This window comes from Symsagittifera roscoffensis, chromosome 2 (assembly GCF_963678635.1).
Source record: "Symsagittifera roscoffensis chromosome 2, txSymRosc1.1, whole genome shotgun sequence".
NCBI lineage: Eukaryota > Metazoa > Xenacoelomorpha > Acoela > Convolutidae > Symsagittifera > Symsagittifera roscoffensis.
Window position 1 is genome coordinate 32,745,076 of NC_087063.1, and position 22,851 is coordinate 32,767,926.

Consider the following 22,851-nt stretch of genomic DNA (forward strand, 5'->3'; position numbering starts at 1 on the left):
TGCCGGGGGAGAATAATTTGTCTGCTGATTATATTTGTTAGATTTTGGTTTTGACTCAAATGTTTTAGTCTGTTAATATATTGTTGTAATGAGGGGTAAATACTATATGTTGGTTCGTACTGTGATTCACTTAGGGGTGCTTGAGGAATGGCTGGTATTAATGGTTCTGATAATGATGCGTGTCTATCTTCAGAGGTGTAGGGTTTTCTACATATGAGATACGAGTGGATGATTGGTGTTGATTTGTTTGACTAGATGTGGGTGTTGTTGGGGGATCTTGGGGTGGGTTGTTTGGTGGGGAATCCTTGATAGGGTTTAGATTAGAAATTTTGAATTTTCGGTTTATTTAGGTCTGCGTTCTTAATAATATTCTTCTGCAACAATAATCATTAAAGCTGTTGATGGTACAAAAGCAGTTATTGCTTTTTTATGCATTTTAAAAGTGTCAGAATTAGAGAAGCTAGAAAGCTGAGAAAAATTATGAAAAGAAAAAGGATGTCTTTTCTACTTAGTAAACTTTGAAAAATTTATGGAATTATTAAGTTTCGTACCGGATTAGGTGATCCATGGTTTTGGAGAGAGAAAAGTAGGTCTGGATGAGGGTTTAGAAATTTATGATTTGGCTAGAAAAGATTGGAAAAATTTGAATTGCAAGTTCTAAAAAATCATTTATTGAAAAAACACAAAGTTGAAAAAATATTGAGAAGATTGAAAGGAAAGTTGAAACGACTAGTTTAGTTTCTGTAACTGTGTTGGAGAGAAGCATTTGAAATTGATTTGCTTTGCCGAAATTTTTTTAGGCGTTAAATTCAAGTGGAGTCGAATTGTTTTCTGATTTTTGACAAGTGGGTTAGAGAATAGTAAATCAATCCAGATGATTCAGGTATAAATAGAACAGAAGTAGACCGTTAGCTATTATTTTAAATCGTACTAATTCTAGGTATGCTTAAGCCTGGGTCCATTAAGGGGAGGGGCTCATGTGAAGGATGAGTAACTGAAGTTCTTCCATGTATATCTCAATTAAAATGGTTAGTTATTCAAAAATTTCTATTAGACGTGGGTCGTTGATGAGGGTTGGAGGGTGAATCGTCGTTTGAGGTTGTTAGACATTTTTATAAAGAGGGGGGAAAACAAAAATGTTCTAATTGATCCAAGGGAAGCTTGGTTGATCAAGTATTTTTAAATAAATGAAAATTTAGACTTAAGTTCAAAATTAAAAATCCAAGGATAGCCTTGATGACATTGATTAGAAAAAATTTAGCTCATTGCAAAACAAGCAAAGGCCTTAAAAAAATTTAAGTTTAAATTTTAGAAAGGGTTGACTTAAAAGTTAAAAGTTTAAATGATATTAATTTCTGTGTAATTATGGTTATGTTTTAGATGAAAGAACAAAGAAGTTTGATTTGTGGGAGGAGTAGGATGTAATTTAGAAGCCAGGAAGTGTTTTTGAATCTAATAAAACTAACTTTAAATTGATTTAATAACTAATTTTTAAATTTTTTTTTTTCAAATAATTTTATATTTACAAAAGTTTTTAAGTTACTGCAGATTTGTTGGACATGAACTACATTTGTATCTTTTTATCATATATTATATTATATTTGTCCTTATTATATTATATTTCATTGGTTACACATTATTGAGAGGTAGTTAGCTTGGAATTGAATCTTACTGCTTCAAGTAAATTCTTTCATGTTAGTGAATGAAAATGTCCTGCACTGATAATCTTGATAGAATAAGTCGTTGCAGTCTGCTTTTTCGTTTCACGATGCAGAAGTTCGGTCCGTTATTCGGGTTGTGAACTGATGTAAGCTTGAATACTCGTTGGTTTTGATTAGACTTATTGAGACGTGGAGGTAAGTTTTCGATACTTTTCACCATTTTTGTGGTTTGTGTTTGGATCTTAGATCTTATGTCTATTTTCAGTTTGCTAAATCTAAATTTGCTGAGGTCTTTGTTCGAGACTCTTGGTCGCACCAGATGAGTTTATGTCCAAGTTGGCTCACTGATAAAGTAATTTCCGATAAGAAACACCGTCTGTTCGTCACGCTATCCTATTTTTGGCCGGATAGATTCGTGCAACTTCTTAGTCTAATACCGGTCTTAATCTTACTCTTATATATCCTAGTCTCAATAGATCTAGTGTATACTGGTGTTTCCGAGATAAGGTAATAGGAACTGTTGTGAAGGAGAACGACAGTTTGCTAAATTATATTTATTCTGTTCTGTCGCTGAAACTGAATAGTTTGTTTCAGCTTAACAATTTATAGTAAAAGTTAGTTATGGATCATGATTAGTTAGTAAGAAATGAGATAGTTTTATAAAATAATTGGATATAATTACTAGTTTTAAACTGGTTCCAATCAGCTTTTGTTTTGACTTGCAAGATTATCTTGTAATTGGGAACTAGATTTTTCTCCCGTAAACAACTTTCCTTGCAAATCTGTAAGAAATTGAACCTTTAATGTAGGATAGTGTAGCGCTAACCGCGCCTGCCCTCAGGGTTTGTATCATATTCAAACCTTGTTTTTTTTCGATACATTTCAATTTAAAATTTTTGCAGAGAAAATTTAGTTAGTCGACTGTCGTTTGTCCTAATTTTTTGACTGACTGATTTGCATATCATTTGCTATTCACCATCTTGCTATGCTACGCTTGCGTTTTCTTGCAATCTATGCGAAATTTGACTTTGACTTCGACTTAAAATTGTACAGTTATCTTCCTTCTTTTTTAGAGAGTTTTTATTCATTTTTTGTTATAGCTTTTAGTAGCAAGTCATTCAATGGTTCTGCAGAGCTAAGTTTTTGCATGTTTTTTAGCGTTCAAGTATCGTTATTTGTTGGGTTTTCAGTGTTTCACTTCGATAAGCCACAACAATATCACAGGGTATTATCCTGTTGAGTTAAAAACAATTACTATTTTTCTTTATAAAATTTTTTTTTTCAAGATGAAAAATGCATTTATTTTGAAGAAAAAAACGCATTTTACAAATTTGTAAGTCAAACCCGAATTCTGAATCAATATTGAAATAAAAATCATTTTATTTTAAAATTATGTATATCTAAAATACGGAAACAGTTAAGAGAATGTTTTAATATAAAAAGATAGTTCTCATAATGAAGCAGCATGGTTGAAGCATAAAAACTGCGAAGTTTCTCAGACTCGATGAAAACTTGCATTGATCCGAAATTAGACGGCTGGAAATTTTTTGCACAACAATTCCAACTGAGTTCGGCAACTTACTCTCTCGGCTGCATTTAACGTCCTGACTGTTAGATGACCATTTTCTTGATACGGAATGCGATGCTAAGTGTGATGATAATTTTAAGGGCAAACTTTTGTTATTCACTCGACCGATTGTGTCACACGAGCACGGAACTTCCTTAAGCGAAGTGACGACTCGTTTCAAGGTCACACAACGTTTCAAGTTCCCCAGCTCACGGAAACTCCTGATTTTGTTTCCCTCTATGTGAATTTCGTTCAGGTTTTCAGCATCACAAGTTTTGCTCGGAATTCGGAGAAGTTCGTTATTTCCCATTTGTAAACTCACCAGCCGTGTCATTTCGTTAAACTGTAGATTTTCTATTGATTTTGAGGATATTTTATTGCCTCGAAGAATAAAGTCACCCACACAAGCCATGAAGTTTACATTTTCCAATGTTTCAATCTGGTTGTTTCTAAAATCAAAGTAGAAACTCATGCCCTAAAGCTTACAATAAAAGCATTTACAATTGCAAGGGCGGAAAAGTTTTTGCTCAAGTTCGAAAAATCAGAACAGACTTTATTGAAAATCTTCTCGCTTGGCAGCATCAATTTTAGAAAAATCATAAAATCAGTTATAAGACTGATTATGACCAATTATGCCTGTTTTAAAATCATTTGGTCATACTTACGTAAAGTCTACGGTGATGAGATTTTTCTTCATTTTTGGACATCTGAAATGATTAAACGATTCACTTTCAACTTTCTTGATTTGATTCTCTGAGAAATCGATTAAACGCAGCTCTTCCGTGGAGCATCCTTTCTGAGGCCAGTTGGGAATGGATGACAGACTTTTTCCCGAACAGTCTAGAACATTCCAGGCAAGCTAGTTAAATGGCAAGAATTTAAGTTGTAACTACCAATCGGAAAATTATGACAATTTGTTTTGTTATTACTGAATTTTTGAGAAAAAACGCTAAAAATTGAAGCCTTAAATGTAAGGAAAGAATTACTCAGACGACTTTGTCCATTCACCTTATATAAATGCTGTGAAATCTTATGTGAAATAAATAACCCGAATGGGGAACCCAAAAGGCAAGGAGATTTTTCTGAGAGCCGAATTCAGCTATAGGGCAGAATTATGGATCAAAACAAAGCTAATCTCTTCAACCGTTTTGAGAGAAATTTGATAATTTGTTTGTTTCAATTGGAATTTTCAGCCAATAAATCAGAGGTGTGGATGATCCTAACATGGTATAGTTGGATACATGGTTAGCTGAATACATGATGTTTTCTCTTGCCTATTCTTGAGATGAGTTGATTTGGAGTGTAGGTACAGTCACAAACATTCCACTCTGACTTCCTGTCACATATGGAGCAGCTGTTAGCACCAGTGTTCGCCGGCTCTTCATTGAACAGGCTGGCCACCGTATTCAGAATAGTGAAGATGTCAATTGCCATCATGATGATGGATAGAAAAACGGATGACACTGACAGACTCTACGACCAATTTATGCTAAAAAATAGTTATGCCATAGATTGCAGGCAAGGTCTTAAAATCCAGACAATGCAATCCATAAAAGTGTTGAAAAATTCGCATATCAATTTAATCTGTCATTCTCATTGATAAAAATAGCTATGTTTTTGTGTTCAAAAGCTGCTTGTGAATCTAGTTGCCAATCAATAACGTTTAGTAATTCTTGCCATTTAAGAGACGCTTTTTGCGTTAAGCGAGCTAACCAGATCTGGAAGTCTCTACAGGTATTATGAAATATGCAGGTGTACTTATTATTTTTCGGCGGAGTGTAAATAAAGGTTGGGGGGGGGGGGGGGTTGTAGTCTGACGACGAACGAGCAAAATATCAAAGAAATCCTATTCTCAGTACTATATTCTACCTCCATCTTCATCGTTCGCCACATTTTCCTATTGGGTTAGAAAATAAATTATGGAGAAAAAAAACATTCGAATCCAAAGTTTCTTCATGCTCAAACTGGCGGCCCGACTTTTGTAACACCAAAATGCCATGCGGCGCAATTCTTAAGTTCTGGACATAGGTCGCGCAACTTGAATCGGGTTTAATTTAGTTCATTTCAGCGTTTGAAGTTTATGCATTGCTGATTCGTTGTAGTGATTTTTACAGCGATAAATCCGCACAGAACCCATATCGACCAAAGATAAAAAAGCGCACCGTTAAGAGCCTGGTTCATTGAGGCCAATGTTTGCAGATGCAATGATTCTGTGCCAAGTTTTGTTTTAAGGACAACCCTAGCAAAATATATCGCGGTTAGTATCTCAAATTGAAAAAAATTAAAAGATCACCAGTAAGATATTGTTTAAAAATTGAGCTCAAAAAGCCCCCTATTTTTCAGATGGTATTAAAAATTCCGTTCATAAGTGGAGTTAAAAAGTCTTTATTTTTTCCTGAAACAAGAACACGTCAAGCACAAAAATTTCCTCACTTTTTTGAAAGTCGGAACAAATACCTTCATGAGTACCACTGGCATTTATTTAGCCCTATTTTTTCATAGTTGTTTAACAAGACTGCTCTTGTACAGGCCAAAACGCTGCATGTTCCGACTGACCCTTAATACATTTCAAGTAATTTTTGGGAAAAGAAAAAATTGAATGAACTTTAAATTTTAGAAAATATCAAAGATCAACTATTGATACGTAGAGCGGTGGTGAAGTAGTTACGTCTCCGCCTCTCAATCGATAAGTCGGATGTTCGAGGCCCACCCTGATCCGTGCTCGTTGCTTGAGGGAGAAGCAATATTACCCAGCCCAGAAAAATAACCAAATTAAATTGCGAGTACAACAGGGGCATAACAGCGGTTCGCCGCGATGAGCTGTACAGCTCTTGTGTTGATCCTTTCCCCCGTAGATAAATGGTCTTAATATTCGAATAATTAATAGAACAGATTAGCTAGCCTCAATTCAATTTGGAACGAATTTGTTTTGCGGGATAATTCGGCACGCATAATTAATTCGTGTTACGCATTCAGCATTATGAAAAAAAAAAAATCTTCAAGGCGCACATAAAATAGTCCAGAGCATGGCCAAATTGGCAATTTTTAAACTCCCGAACGCTTGGAGGTAAAGAACCTTTTTACATTTGATTTCAGGAGCCAATACCTTCAATGAGGTAAAAAAAAAGTTGGTACAAACTATTATTTCTATCGCCAAAAATTGACTGAATAAAAAAAACCAACCCAAGAATAAATATTCCGTTTTCTTCGAAAGTCGGAACAATAAGAAAAGCTAGTATTTTCTCTCAAGTTTTCCCGTATGTTTTTGTTAAATGTTTCGATCCAAACTTTCGGCCAAAAAAGGTGAAATAAAACGCACGGTTTGAATTTTAAGACAGTAAAATTGCATAACAAAACTGATATTACATTACCGTAACCACACCAACGAAACAGTTTGAAGACAATTTAAATTTTTTGCTGACTAAATTAAAATTGTTTGTTGGAAAGATTAATAGTTTTAATCTGATACTTACAATGGTTAACTCAAAATAACCCCAGTACATTCGGCGCTTTTAGCTAATTGGGGGCTGAAAATAAGGCGAATTTCACAAAGTAAATCAAAAAGAAAGACGTGTAAGGAGAACAGATTAAGGCTAAAGCTAATCAAAATTACGGAAATTCTTTCTTGTGTTCTCAACGTGAATTCATTATTAGCTCCATCCGCAAATTGCGGTGCGGAAATTTCACTTTTTTCAATAAATTTCCCTAATGAAGTTTCCTCATTTCAATCACAAATCGCTACCTTCCTTTTGTTTAAAATCAGTCTGTCTTTCTGAATAAATTTGGCCATAATGGTAACCAGGAAGAGTATCTCTCATTTTTAGATTGCGTTTTATCTTGTCACAAAGTCACTCATTTTTGCCTGCTGATTATCAGTCGAATTTATGGAAGTTCAATTTTTCCCCGTAAATAATGGAAGTTCAATTTTTCCCCGTAAATTTTTCCCCGCACTCTAAGTTCTTGTCTAAAAATTTAAGTTTCCAAATATAAAAATTGTGCTGATTTTTTAATTTAAAAGCCAGCAGACTCTATTTTTTTTACTTTTGCCTATAAAAACGTTTGAGACGCTCCTCTGAATATTAGTGGGCATTGGTGCAGTGCAATAGACGCTTTTAAATGAAGCTAAATTTTTTAAATCCAAAAATAGTTTAACAAAATACAAACGGTGGGAACCACTGAAAAAAACTGGACAATAAGATGTGAGAGCTGAAAACCTTGTCCGCCAACACGCTTTCTAATAACTTCACATACATAAACGGTAAAACAGCACAGTATTAATTGAAAAACTTACTTTTCACAACGGATGCTTGAAAAGGTAAAAAGGCGGTCGTATGAATGGGTTCCTACAACTCACATGGCGAAAATGCCTTTAAGGTAAAAATTTCAATGATTGATTCAATCTAAATCAATATCCGGTTTGATAAACAGGGATTAATTTTGCGTTTTTCTTTGATGCAAAATATCTAACAGGTATTGTTGGCATTATTGCAGTTATGTCTGTAGTCTCATCTCCTCTTGTGAACTAGTATTTCTTCAGGTGGTAAATGTGTTACTGGGAACAAAACTGACCGACTAGAATTAACTAGAGAAGACCCAAAATTATTACCACGATCTAAGATGTAGTTGTTACTCCCCGAATCGATAAAGTTATCCCCTATTTTATGTAACTAGGCCTAAGGAGACATCGCAACTGCGTTCGATTTTTTGGATTTGGCACAATTTCTTTTATTGCAAATAAAATATGCAAATCAAATTGGCTAAGATTTTCATATAAGTTTCTCAAAAAGTTTCATATTAATAAGTGTATAGATGCAAAATGCTCCATAGAGATTCAAGTAAATTTAACCTAAAAGTTGCAATAAAGGGGCAGATTTTTGGTCATAACAATTCATTTGAACAAAAAATTTTTAACTAGTTCAGTTATCCTGATGAAAATATTGTCCTATTGATAGGGAAAAGGTAAAATAGAAGAGTTGAATTATGTTGTAAATTGATAGACTATGAAACAATTTAAAGTTCCTTCTTTTTGTTTTGTATTCTGTGAAAATTAATTAAGAGTTACCCGCTGAAATAGAGGAACAATGAGTGCAATTTATATTGAGCTGGGCGGAGAGAGCAAAACAGAAAATGTCGATTGATTTTTGATACGAACAAATGATTGTAAAATCGATTATGTTTTCTTATAATCCGACGCTGCTTCAGGAAGGGACGGTGAATTGGAGGAAATTATCGACTCTGAAAACTAGGGCAAAAAGGCTTATCATCGCACAAAATAATGTTAGTTAGATGCGGAAAATTTTAATCAGTCAAAATAATAGCTCTTCTATCCCTTCCCCAACCAGATAAAAACATCAATTTTACGCTGCAGCCATTGCATTGACTAAGTTTAATACTTTAAAAAATGCGTTTGTAATAGGTAGTGAAACCACTTTCTAATATTTATGACAATTCGACTATGTGAAAGAAATAAAAACTCACAAAAAATGCAGTCGGGGTTGGCGAAAAAACAGTTGAAAAAGGCAGGGGCGGATCTAGGATTTTCTCGAGGGTGGGGGGCGGATTTTCAAAAAATTTTCGAGAAATTTGACGACCTATTTTTAGGTCGACAAAATTGATTTTCTGAGCTCTCCTAAAGCAATAAAAAGACGCTCTTTTGGCCAAATTTTCAGCGCCGCTGGCAAATTTTTGAAAAAATAGATCAAAAAAGCCGTTTTTGGGCACTTTTTGGAAAATTTTGACGGAAAAAATAGCCTTTTTTTGGCACGCGCTCCTCCTCAAAGTTAGTATAAATTGGCGCCGAAGACGCCTTTAGAAAAACTTTAGGGTTATTCGGGCAAAAATGGATTAGTTAAAAAGTAACAAAGGGGGGACCCTTTGGGTTGGCAAGGAGTCGAATCCCTGAGGGGGAAGAGGCGTCCGCCCCCCGCCCCTAAATCCGCCCCTGGAAAAAAATCTAATTATTGACGAGAGAAAATTTAATCTCAAACGTGTTTATGGTCATCATTAATAAACTCCGCTTTTTAATCATATCATGTTGCAAACCATTAATGTCACCATCAGGAGCGGATTTAGTAGGCGGGGGGGGGGGGGGGGGGGGGGGAGGGGCGGACGCCCTTACCTCGGCGATTCGACCAGCTGCCGACCCAAAGGGTCCACCCTTTGGTACTTTTTAAGAAATCCATGTTTGACCGACCGACCGACCCTAAAACTTTTCTAAAATATATTAAATTTGGGGGAGGAGTGCGCGCCAAAAAAGACGCAATTTTTTGGTCAAAAATTTCCAAAAAATGCCTAAAAACGCATTTTTTTGGTCAAAATTTTGCCTGCAGCGCAAAAATCTGGTCAAACCAGGGTCTTTTTAGTACTTTGGGAGTGCTCGGAAAATCAAACCTAGAAAAAAGGTCGACAAAATTTTTAAACATCCAGCGCCCCCCCCCCTCGAGAAAATCCTAGATCCGCCCCTGAACACAGGTTCTGAATGTTCCACGGTTCAACAATCGTAATATAAGCGATTTCTTCGAGCTTTTCGGAGTTCAAAATGGCCTTTCTTTTGACACAAGTGACAGGTGGAAGGCAAAGAGAAAAGTGATGAGCCAATTTTTCCGAAGTATGGGCATTGGGCGCAATTCTCTCAGTCACATGATTGAATCAAAAGTGGAAAAGTTTATGTCGCATTTTGAAAAACTGGACAAAAAGAGGTTGATATCAGGGTGAGTTATATGTTTTACATAAAACTGTTTTTTGGCTTGGAGCATAAGTGGATATAAATAAAAGGAGAGAGCTGAAATTTTTAGTGGATAACTCTAAAAGTTTCCAAACGGGCAATAAGCAGCAAAAACTATTACTTTGACAGGGGACCGCGCCAAGAAAATGCGCCAAAATAGTCCAAAATTTTCTAAGAAACTTTTGGTCAATTAAAGCTATTTGCTTTGAGTGAAGGTAGAAAATCAGTTTGGTCGAGTTATAAAAACCAGACAAAAATTTCAATATATGAACCTTCAAAATCCTTCCACAAAAATTTTTAAGCAGAAGCTCACACATTGGGGAGGTATGTACGTTTCAGCTAAAAGTATTCGAAAAAAAAAGATAGTACACCAACAAACTTCGAAATATATTAATCTTACCTAATTGTCGAAAAAATTTTATTGTCAGGCTGGTAAAAACCAGCAAACCATTATGTTAATAGGTGTTTTGTTTCAGAGGTACGTTGACTACATGTCCAGCAATATCGTTTTCAACCTTTTATTTGGCAAGACGTTCGATTATGATTACCCCAAGTACCTTGAATTTTACTACTACTTACAGCGAGTTTTTGACTTTCAAAATCCACGAGCACTTCACTACTGGTTACTTTTATGCATAGTCAAGCGTATGTCTGTGCCTAAGCAAGTAATAAGCATGCGGAAAAACTTCATCGAAAAGTTGCAAGCCGAGCTCTTTCGCCAAAAACCGCCTTCAGTCGAAGCTGCTCGGAATCGAGAAGTCTCTTTTTCCCCAGGGATTCGACTCCCTGCCGACCCAAAGGGTCCTACTTTGAACTATTTTGAGATATTCATTTTTGGCTGACTTAGACTAAAATTTTTCTAAAGGCGCCTTGGCCGCCAATATATACTAATTTTGAGGCCGCGCGCCAAAAAAACGCGAATTCTCGGTCAAAATTTTTCAAAAGGTGCCTAAAAATGTCTTTTTGACTTGTTTTCCAAAGTTTTGCCTGTGCCGCAGAAAACTTGAGCAAAACAGGGTCTTTTTAGTGCTTTAGGAGAGCTCGGAAAATACATTTGGTCGAACTAAAAAAATGTCGTCAAAATTTTTGAAAGTTTTTTGAAATTCCGCCCACCTCGGAAAAATCCTAGATCCGCCCCTGGTCACCATTATTTTCAGATTGTCCCGATCCTACCAATCTAAACCAGGTACTACTCAGTTTCAGCCAATGTGTTCAGTAGATTTCGGAAATTCCCACCCATTGCTTAGCGCTATTTGCAACTTCGTAGACAATTTAGCATCCTCTCTCTCATAATGTGGCTCCTGCGAATTGCAGAGGAGCTATCAATAGGCCTTAACACTCTTGTAGAGGACAGTCCATTTTTCTTATCTCCCCACATTCCAGATTTGTTATTTCGTAGAGCACAGCTCTTTTTTTCCGACTCAAGTCCGTTTTTTTGCGTCTAGAACTTTCACGTGGTACCACTATTGCAGCCGAACTTGGTCGGCTTGTAGTAGGTCTGAAATAGAGGTCAATTGAGAGTTGGTCACCACACACTATCAATGCCATAGCATGGGATCGAATACTCGATCTGAGCCGAACACAAAGAGTTTTTCTCCCATTTTCAATGGTCGGAACAAATATCTCGCTGATTGAATACATCGATATCATTTTCATGGTTGCTAGTTTTACTTCATTGAAAGGAGTTTTGTACCGACCTCGGTCCAAAAAAACTTGGTAACCTCACTATAGTCAAGTAGAAAGTGCAGTTTAGATTAAAGGACTGTATCTAACAAACTGTCTAATCTTGATCTTAACTCCAGAATAAGAGCTGCTCATAGCCACCAAATACTAATTTCATTTCTGATTTAAAACTAAGCTTGTTACTTAAGTACAAATAGTAGAGAGAAAAATCAACTTCAATTTCCAATTAGCTTTTTTTCTGGAATCTTTGCGTAAATCTATCTCAAACTTAAAATTATGTCTTAATTTTTACCACAGGAAGCCAATTTTCTAGCTCTTGATTTTCTTCTTTTCCCGTGTGTTCTTCCTGCATCCGAGCATCCCTTTCACGGTTTTCCTGTGTGCAGCAACTTGACACTATCTACTTATGCTTCCGCTTTTTTATGGGTTTTTGGCTGCTTCAATTGATAGTGGACTGCTTCGTCTTTTGAGAAAAAAGACTTCGAACATTTTTTGACCCAGCTTTTCATTCAGCCCACCGTACTGCTTTGGATGGATTGAAATGCTTCACTTCCAACTAGGTTTACTGAGTGACTCTCCAGCTTATGATATTTCAGTTTCATCATCGACTGCCATTGTCTGCTGTTCTCCAAATAGTGATCAAATTTCGAATCCAACTTTTTTTCTATAGTTTCCAGTTTTACTGTTGTCCTAATTATCTGCTTTGTCCTGATATCTCTTTCTTTCTGTGCTCTGACAAAAATGCCAGCCACATCGTCAAATATTTTAACTGATCATTGAGTTGTGACTTTCTTGATATGTTCAAATTTCTGAATTACGATTATTGATTGAAGTACGAAGATTATTGAAATACGAATTCGCATTTGATGCCTCAGTTGATTTTTTACGAAACTTAACCAAATTGACTGTTAAACAGGGGCGGATCTAAGATTTTCTCGAGGGGGATCTAAGATTTTCGAAAATTTTGTTTACTTTTTTTAGGTCGACAAAATGATTTTCAGAGCTCTCCCAAAGCATTAAAAAGACTCCGTTTTGGTCAATTTTTCTGCGCCCAAAAACTGGAAAAAAATTACGCTTTTTCGTCGCCCGCTCCCCCCTCAAAATTAGTATAAATTGGCGCCGAAAACGCTGTAAGAAAAGTTTTTGAATCCGTCAACCAAAAATGGATATCCCAAAACAGTACATAGGGGGACCCTTTGGGTTGGCAAGGGATCACCCCCTCCCCCCCCCCCCCCCCAAATCACCGCCCTGCTGTTACCGCCCCCGCACCCCCCAAATCCGCCCTGCTGTTAAATATGGTTATTTAGCTTCAATCTTTCAAATCATACTTGAAATTTTCTATGGTGTAATTTATTCAAAAGATTGGTTTTTCGCTGTTGTCAAAAGTTTTTGAACTTTTGCCAAAAACTTTGATAATTTTTTTTCAGTTCCTTTCTATATGATACTGCATTTTGAAGGCATGAGGTCCCTTTGTCAGGCTTTCTCGTAATCCTTAGTGTTCTAAGATAATTCATGGATGGAAAGCAACATCATCCATATTCTTTTTTTTCTTATTGTAATAATTGATGTCGTTTGAAATGAAACGTTTTGAATGCGAGTTTTCTACGCAAAATTTCGATCTAACCATTTCATTGCGATGCGCAGGGTAATCAAATGCAAAGATGGGTTGGCGATTAATTTTTGCGTGTTTGATTTCCACTAAAAAAAAATAAAAAACGTCCATCAGGCCTTGGTATGCTCAAGAGTTTGGCAATATTTTTCAGCAGGGAAACTTTTTCCAAAAATAAGTTTACATGGCTGAGTCTAACAAATGGTCTAGGTTTCTTCGAATTTATACGCGCCCAAACTTTTTTCAATGAACATACATCCGGGATCAAGGTGCTCACTTTATGTTTCGACTTCATAAATTGAGCACAAGTCAATGCTCGACCAAAAAAGAATAGTGAAGACAGGGATTAGGGTCGAGCACAAACTCGAAACACACCGCGAGAACATTCGAAACATCAAAATTCGGTCGGACACGGTCAAATCACATCGGGTGAGCACGGTTGAAGGATATCATAATTTAGTCGAGTCGGCAAATATTTAATGTATGTATATGTTTATAACTATTTAGGCCGACCAAATTCCATATTGATTTTTCGAGCTCTCCCAAAGCATTAAAAGTCGTGTTTTGGCCTAAATTTCTGGGCCGCCGGCAAAATTGTGAAAAATCGGCCTAAAAAGGCGTTTTAAGCACTTTGTGGAATATTTTGACAAAAAAATCAATTTTTTTCGGAACGCGCTCCCCCTCAAAATTAGTATATATTGGCGCCGAAGCCGCCTTTAAGAAAATTTTAGGGTCTGTCACCAAAAATGGATATCTCAAAATAGTACAAAGGGGGAACCCTTTGGGTTGGCAGGGGGTCGAATCCCTGAAAAGAAAAAGACGTCCGCCCCCATCCCCCCTAAATCCGCCCCGATTTAAATGCTTGTATCAAAGATTATTCGTATTTAAATGCCCAAAAGTTTTTATCGAAGTATATACATATATATTCTTTTATCAAAGAAAAATTATACGTTTGTGTATATAATTCTTAATGCATTTCATTGGTATTTGAGCGTTGATCTTCCATTTTATTATCGTAGTGTTTGCAGATAGAGGAGATAGCAATTTTCTGAACAAATAAGATATTTCATTTCACGTGACTATTAAAGAAGAAGTAATCATCTCTCTGACATTACAGCCGTTATTTGAACACTGAACATTATAAAAGTTATTGAACTTGAAATATTCGTTCGAAAATGATTGGGATCTGCGTTGCTGGATTTGTAGGTCTGCTAACGTTGCTAATGTGGGCTTGGTCTAAAGTCAGACCCCGCAATTTCCCTCCCGGACCAGTGAGACTGACTTTTTTCAACAACCTCCTCAACGTGTCCATGGATGAAAATTTGGCTTGTAAACTGGAAAAACTCCACAAAAAATATGGCTCTATGGTATCTCTGGCGATCGCTGGAAGCAGCACTTGGGATGTGTGGATCAATGATTTCGACATCGTCAAACAGGTTGAATTCAGATTTTTATTAAAAAAACATAGGTCGAAGGGAAGAGTTTTTAATATTCAAATCTAAATTTCTAGTCTTAAGACATTACTCATTTTAAAAATATAATCGATTCGAAAGCGCTAAATTTGAAGGCAAAAAATCAATGCTTTAAAGGAATGCTTAGCAAAGAACAATATAGCTCAATGTCATTTTAAGTGAATATGCCTCTGAAAATTTTGTCTCGGAAATTTGTCTGAAAATTTAAATAATTGATTGACAACCAGAAAGAAAGAATGAATTTCTCCAGTATATGAAAACATCAAATTTTAAATATACAACATAACAGATTCTGAGACTTGGAGATGACAGATAACGGGATCCTAGGATCCACCATGGATCTGCCAATATGTTTTTTTTTTTTTAATTCTTTTTTTATGTTTCGGTAGATTCGATTAGATACTTAAATTGTTGGTGACTGACACAGCTTTTCTTTCAGCATGGTTACTCTAGCTCAGTGGTTGGATTAGTTATTGTTTATCGTTTTTTTTTTTTTTTTTTTTTTTTTTAAGTGAAAATTAGTGAGAAAAATTTTTAAAAATCTAAAAAGTGCGATTTCTCGAAAACTAGCGGGTTCTGGAGGGTCATTTTTTTCCACCTAATTCGTAACCCTACGGGGGTTGTCCAGCAGCATTTAACCAACGGTTGTATTAGTTTTTTTTTTTTTATAATTCATAAATATATTTCACCAAATCGATATTTTGAATCAGATAAGTTTGGAAATTGTGGTAATAACGCGATATTTCCATAAAAGAACTATTTTCAATATCAACTGGGAGCAAGCCCAAGCTATTCAGTTTATTATACAATTTGCATGCTCTATATCGTATCGAGAATCTTTCAATTTTACGTTTGCAAAGAGGTTCCAATAGTAACTTGGCACTAGATCGCCTTGTCAATTTCTCCGACTTTTGAAAAGTTAACATTTCGTTTAGAAAATTTTCGCTGTGCAATTGGTTTACAGATTTAAGAACAAATTTCAGAAGCTCGTATACGTGGTATTCAAAAACTGTCAGTAATTTATTCTTTTCAAATATATTTTCACAGTGATCTTGCCGCTTTCTGAAATATATAAATTTTAAAATTTTTTTTTGCAAAATGAAAATTGGACTCAAAATACTGAAACTACAGCATCCATAAACCAGAATTCCGTACTGTAAAATAGGGACAACATTACTTCGGTAGTATTCTAATAGTTGGTACCTGGGTACATAATGTCTCAATTTTGATATTATGCCACATTGTTTCCCAAGTCTCATTTTAACAAAATCAACATGACTGACAAAGGACAATTTACAATCAATATAAATTCCTAAATACTTGCACACAGGTTTAACGGTTATATCAAGGGCATTCAAATTGAAAGAGTAATTGGAAGCACTTGATTTAACGGTCATTTGTACTGTTTTTGATATATTGATTACTAATTTATTTGCTATTAACCATTTATTCAGACATTCAAGGTCTGACTGGATATTTTCTACAGTGCAGCCTATCGCTGTTAAGTTATTATCGTCCGCAAAAAGAATTATTTCTGCAGACTTACAAGTCAGAGGAAGATCATTCATGTATATGATAAATAATAATGGTCCTAGGATTGATCCTTGTGGAACACCGCAGTCAACCGTGTTCCAAGCAGAACTAACGCCATTAACTTCAACACGCTGCATGCGATTTCGTAAGTATGATACGAACCAGTTCAAGCAATTACTACGGATACCGTAACATTCTAACTTGTAGATTAGTATGTCATGGTCGATAGTATCAAAAGCTTTCTTCAAATCTAAGAAGAAACTATAAATTGAATCTGACAATGTTGCCAACCTCATTTTTTCGGTTAAATTAGCTAAAGTATCAATTTTACTATGCTTATTGCGAAAACCAAATTGTTTTGAAAACAGAAGAGAAAAATTCTCAAAGTAGGAGTATACGCGGTTGTACATTGCTCGTTCATAAACTTTACTCCATACGATGAGAAGAGATATAGGACGGTAATTATTTTCATCTGTTTTCGAACCTTCCTTATGCAGGGGGAAAACTTTTGTTTTACATAGTTCATTGGGAAACACTCCTTTCAAAAAAGAGAGGTTAATGATAAATGCTAGATAGGGCGCCACAACCGCGGATGACGTCTTAACAATTATATTACTGACGTAATCATCACCTGCGTGAGTACTTATTATCAAAGCTGTTAATAATTTTCTCAATTTCTGCAGGGCTTACTTGATAGAGAAATATAGAAAAGGGATTGTTAACAACCACCTGTATGTCAGCATTAGGAACTTCATTTTTGAGCATAGTCCCTACAGTTGTGAAAAAAGTATTAAATTTATTCGCAATGTCAGCATCTGTTGGTTTTTCTTTCATTTCAAGGCATGATTTTAGGGTTGGGATTTTGTTTGATTTGATGTTCTTGCCACTGATATCATTCAAAAATTTATATGTTTGTCTTGAGTCTCTGATACAATTTTTAAATTTATTCCAGTAAAATTCTTTTTTCGATTGCTTAACTTCTTTTTCAAATTGTGATCTTAACAGCTTAAATTTTGCTAGATAATCAGCATTATCGGGGTTGATTTTGCATTTTCTGTGGGCTATATTACGTTTGTTTCTTAAATTAGCTAGCCTATTGGTAAACCAAACTGGCCGCGTTTTTTGTATATTTTTCTTACGTTTCAGAGGAGCAAAGGCATCAAGAGTTGTTACAAACAATCCTTGAAAAAACTCAAAAGCTACATTGGCATCCTGTATTTCAAACAAACACTGTTTATTATTATCCAAAACTATATGTAAATTTTGCAAAAAATTTGACACCGTAAGAGGTGTTTTAAGAAAAGATGTATCCCGGTAAGGTATTTCGTCGTAACAATTTTCCCTTTTTAATTTCCACTCAAATAATATGGGATAATGGTCGGATATCGTTTCATATTTAAGTACATTCAAAACAGGCAGTGGTATATTTTGAAATATAAAGTGGTCTAAACTCGTTTGCGTATTTTCTGTAACTCGAGTTGGTTCATTACTGCTAATCTCATAGCCATTTGAGCTGATCGCGTTTAGGTAATTCTTAGTAAGCAGATTGTTTTGGATAATATCTATATTAAAATCACCACACAAGATCATTGGCTGATCCATAGATTTATTTTCATCTAAATAATTATCTAACTTCTCTACGAACAGCATTTTGTTAGCCTTGGGTTTGTTGTATACAACACCCACTGAGAACTTGAAATAATTTTTCGATACTGTAGCAATTATACACTCATCAAAGGGCATTTCTATTTGATTCAAAATACAACAGGCATTTCTGATTTGTATCATGACTCCCCCGCCAAGAGTTTTCCTACTTTTTGTGCAGCATTGATTATAACCACTGATTAACCAACTTTCATTTTTATCATTGTCTGTTAGCCATGTTTCAGTTAAACAAATAATATCGGGCGGAGACTCAAGAATAAGAATAAGTGCTTCCATTCATCTAAATGCTTTTTAATCGAACGTATATTAGTGGTTTTATCGAACCAGGGGTGGATCTAGAGTTTTCTCGAGGGGGGAGGGCGGATTTTCAAAAAACTTTCGAAAATTTAGTCGACCTTTTTTTATTGATCGGCTAAAATGATTTTCCGAGCTTTCCCAAAGTACTAAAAATACCCTGTTTTGGCCAAATTTTCCAGCACCGCGTGCAAAATTTTGAAAAACAGGCCATAAATGGCTTTTTTAGGCACTTTTTGGAAAACTTTGACCGAAAAATTGCATTTTTTCGGAGCGCGCTCTCCTCTTAAAACTAGAGTAAAAATTGGCGCCAGAGGCGCTTTTAGAAAAGTTTTGGAGTCCGTCAGCCAAAAATTAATATCCCAAAATATTATTAAGGGGTCGGCAGGGGATCGAATCCTTGAGAGGGGGGGAGAGGAGGAAGCGGCCTTACATTCATTTAGACATAAAAATAACGATCATAACCGACCGATTGTCTCCGATGCACAAACAATTTTTGACATTTTCATCTTGAGCCTGCGCATTCAATCCTACTTTTCCCTAAGTGGATTGTAGTTTCCCTTTCAGATAATAGTGGAACATTCAGCGCCTATAATTTCAATTTTTGATTTCACTTGGTTTTCGTTTGTGCAAACAAAGTATGCTGTTTCCAATACTTGTCAAACGCTCAGGGTCGCTCTCGTGTTTGAAGTGCTGATGACATCGTTTTAGCGCTAAGCTAATTCTGGACGCGCCCGTTGTGACTATCCCATTAGAACCAGTTGTAAACTAAAAGTTCTAATTGATTATAAATTTAATTCTCTATTTCTATAAAATGTTCCTGGCTGACCAATCGTATTCCATCTCTAACATTTACTCTTAATTGTAAGTGCTGAAACTACTTGTAGTTTCAGCACTAGAGCAATTTGAATTAAACTTAGAATACAGTTGTTCTCTTTCTGGAAACTAACTAGCATAAACCAGTATACACTAGATCTATTGAGACTAGGAGATATAAGAGTAAGATTAAGATTGGTATTAGACTAAGAAGTTGCACGAAACTATCCTGCCAAAAATAATATAGCGTGACGAACAGACGGAGTACTTTATCTGAAAATACCCTATGAATGCAGAACCAAGTACATAACTCAGAAAAAAATCATTAATAACAAATCATAATTAAAACTAAATTAACAAAGAAAATTATATATAAAAACGATAAACGCAGTATGTATAGGTTTTTTAAAGCCCAAAAGACGAGCAGCAAAGGAGACGACAACCCAATCACATTCATTCCAACTCCGGAATGGCAAATCTATTCGATAACTCACTACCCTCAAAGGATTTAAAGTAGCGACTCAGCATCGCAGCAAAGGAAAACCATTGAACCAGACCAATGGCCATCTTGATGTTGATTAGACTTACAAATCCTAGTCACTTGGCACTTTACACGGGAATGTCGAACTTCACCCTGCACGTAGTCTCGCTCTAAACTTAACGAAAACGATACATCATTGCATCGATCAGAAGTCTTGACACAATCACCCAAGACTACCACAATCAACGAGACTCATCTAGAGTTACAAACATAACAATCTTTTCCCGTCAAACACAAACAGCCACACTTCTCCTTTCTCCATGAAGTCATTACTCTTTTAAACAAAAAAAAACCCTAAAATTAAAAAAATTTTACCACATGAGATAAAAAAAATCTCAACAACGACGATCAATGCGACTTCGAAATCAACCACAAAAAGATTACAAAAACCTTCATTCCGCAATCTAAAAAAATAAAGAAAATTGAAGTTCAAAAACCCTCTTTCAAACTAATTATCATTTTGAAACTTTCAAAAATACAACACCTTATGACATGGTTTCTAATCAAAAACCACGGAAACTAATAATACTCACAAAAAACTCATCAACCAATACACCAGGTTATGGCCAACCTACAAAAGAATTAATGTGTTATATTCTACCATTACATACACACGATGAAGACAATTTTCATCACCCACAAATTTTAAAAATAGCCTCCGGCACACATACCGAATGGATTTTAAACAGAAATAACACACAATATCAAAATTCACAACAAAACTATAGAAGTAGTACACGTAAACATCAAAGACAATTTAAGCAAGTACAATCAACTGAAGAAACTCAATTAGACCCTCCCGCTATTTATAACACAGAAACCACAGAACTACAACTAAATCATGTAATTTACGAATCCACTGACGATGAGAGCAAAACAGAAAGTATGCTTTCAATAATCATGCTTCAGATTGAAAACGAATACGAAACACCATTAGAATCAAATTATTATCAAAACAATAATAACCATTTCCAAAACCCCTATAATATTCAAGAGAAAACAGTTTATACTGAACAAGAACTGAACGGAAGTTCAAGCACAAACAATATATATCAGAATACATCGAATACTAAACAAAAACCCAAAAAAAACTTTGGGCAATACCACTTCTCTTAGAAAGTCCAAAAAGTAAAATTTATCAATCACCAGACCTCGAAAAGATTTTTTAATAGACTCAGGAGCAGAATTAAATAAAAAAAAATTCCCACATGGAATAAAATACAAAATTTACATCCAAAATTAATACCCTCTAAAACCTCAAGCAAATTAGCTACAACATAAACAGATACAAGTTTACAGCAACATTCTCCGAGAAAAAAATACCATAATTCCAAGTCTCAAATGGAAACAAAAATAGACTTGATCATGAATCTTTCCATCAAAGTAATAAAGAAAAACTTTTACATCTTAGCCTTGAAGATTGTAAAAACGAACTTAATCGATTGAAATTAACGACAAATAAAGGCACAAACCAAAAATTGGTAAATTTTCATGTTTTTCTAGACTCTGAACATCAAGCGGAACTTGAAATGTAAAATGATCACGGATATTGCGATGCAACAAAAAGAACACAAGCAACAACTATTTGGCTCCCCGAAGACACATATACCACGATTCAAGTTGCAAGAATACACGAAAGAATGATAAAATTTCATCAAAATTATTTTTTGAATCCATCACTTATGATAAAGTAAACCCTGAAAAAACTCGATAAACAAACTAATCAATGCTTCAACAATATTAATAATATAAAAAATAAATTGATACGTTTTCAAATCTACCTAGAAACAGAGCTCGCCTGCAAATATAACACTCCACTTTATAAAACACAATACTCAGATATTCTTGTCGAATACGAAAAAGGTTTCGACATGAACACAGAAAAACTAATAATTAACCCAAATCCAACACATCACATTTAAACTAGTGACGAAAACGCATAAATCCCAGTAACATTTCTGAAAAACACAGGAAGAACTGGTGGAAAACTTCGACCACAAGACAAAAGCAGTACACGCTTAAAAGAACTATCACCTGTGAACAATACCTTTTTTGGTGCAATTCACTATGACATCCACTTAGACATGAAATTAGACTACAAAATAAGTAGAATTTTTCAAGAAATGTCACCATCAGAGCTAGAAACGCTTCATCACTTATGTGAACTTGAACGAACACAAACTTTACAATCACTTGCACTTGCAGTATTAAAAATACCTTATGCAGGATATTTGATGTCAGGAAATAGATCAAATTTTATTGAATACGAAGGAAATATATTATGGTATTAGGCATGCACGGAAAAAGCATCACCATTATATGTAATTGAAGACAAAAGAGGGTACAAAATAATCCCCATATTCTACAAAAAAAAGTACATTTTGTTGACACACTTTCTAGAAGAACATATTTTTGGAATACAGCTGTCCCATGTGGATCTGAAAATAGCCACAAGGTTGTACAGTTAAATCCCGATGAAAATAAATATTATCTTCACACACCATATCCTACACTTATGCAACCATTCAAGAAGTTTTCACCAGAAAGTATCAAAGCTATTGCTAGAAACCCAAAAATAGATTTACAATCAATAGGTATATACTCTAGATCAGATATACAACATTAGATCAGCACACAACAGTTTCACGAAATCCTCACAAAATTGGATACAGTACAAAGACAATCCATTGATCAAAACTTAAGGAAACTTGCAGAAACCGCAGGATTTTCAGACATCTATAAACAAGACTACAGTGGATACTTTAAAGATATAAAAGGGTACATTTATTTAAATGATGAAAATACCGTCCACAAGATATATCACCCATCAATATCTTTAGTTTTGTAAAATTGAAAAGTGAACTAATCGCCTTGCTAGGATGGCCCTAATACATCTTAGAAAGATTGACTATTTTATGTGCAAGGCTTAACTTTTCTGTTTTTTTCTTTTCATTATAGAAAATAATCTATAATACATGCGCAATACACACACAAGTAAACAAACAAGCAAGTGTAGCACGCATACTCTTCAACCTCAATTAACAAAAAAATTTTAGACGCTCAAATAAATGAATTTAACAAAAAACTATCAACTACAACTAATGCATTTGAAAATTCACAAGACAAAACAAAAACAGCACCTACTGCACTACAATTATACACTTTACATAATAACCATCCATTATCTTTAGTACCACGAAATTACAGGAATATAGTCCTAAGAGAGCACATCTCTACAAGTCATAGTTATTCACAACGCCCAGTTACTCACATTATAGCAAGTAGT

The 22,851-nt window shown here is 35.1% G+C and overlaps 1 protein-coding gene across 3 annotated transcripts; it reads right to left on the reverse strand.

The window, feature by feature from the left end:
* Positions 1–3,011: 3,011 nt before the first annotated feature.
* LOC134839637 (uncharacterized) lies at positions 3,012–7,903 on the reverse strand. Of its 3 annotated transcripts, none has more exons than XM_063855252.1 (4): positions 7,520–7,903; positions 4,503–4,717; positions 3,894–4,068; positions 3,012–3,677 (listed from the first exon to the last, which is right to left on the reverse strand). In XM_063855252.1, the coding sequence occupies exons 2-4, from the start codon at positions 4,663–4,665 to the stop codon at positions 3,092–3,094; spliced, it is 924 nt and encodes a 307-aa protein (XP_063711322.1). In that variant the 5' UTR covers positions 4,666–4,717; positions 7,520–7,903; the 3' UTR covers positions 3,012–3,091. The 3 variants fall into 3 exon arrangements, with proteins under 3 accessions (XP_063711322.1, XP_063711323.1, XP_063711324.1); XM_063855253.1 differs by lacking the exon at positions 7,520–7,903 and adding an exon at positions 6,702–7,074; XM_063855254.1 differs by lacking the exon at positions 7,520–7,903 and adding an exon at positions 6,600–6,665.
* Between the last annotated feature and the right edge of the window lie 14,948 nt (positions 7,904–22,851).

Bases quoted from the DNA above. Each gene is read 5' to 3' on its own strand.
- LOC134839637 (XM_063855252.1), bottom strand. From the start codon at position 4,665: ATGATGGCAATTGACATCTTCACTATTCTGAATACGGTGGCCAGCCTG. The intron at 4,069-4,502 runs GCAAGAGAAAAC...GGAATGTTCTAG, and splicing joins TCAACTCATCTCAAGAATAG to ACTGTTCGGGAAAAAGTCTG. The intron at 3,678-3,893 runs GTAAGTATGACC...CTTTGATTTTAG, and splicing joins CTCATCACCGTAGACTTTAC to AAACAACCAGATTGAAACAT.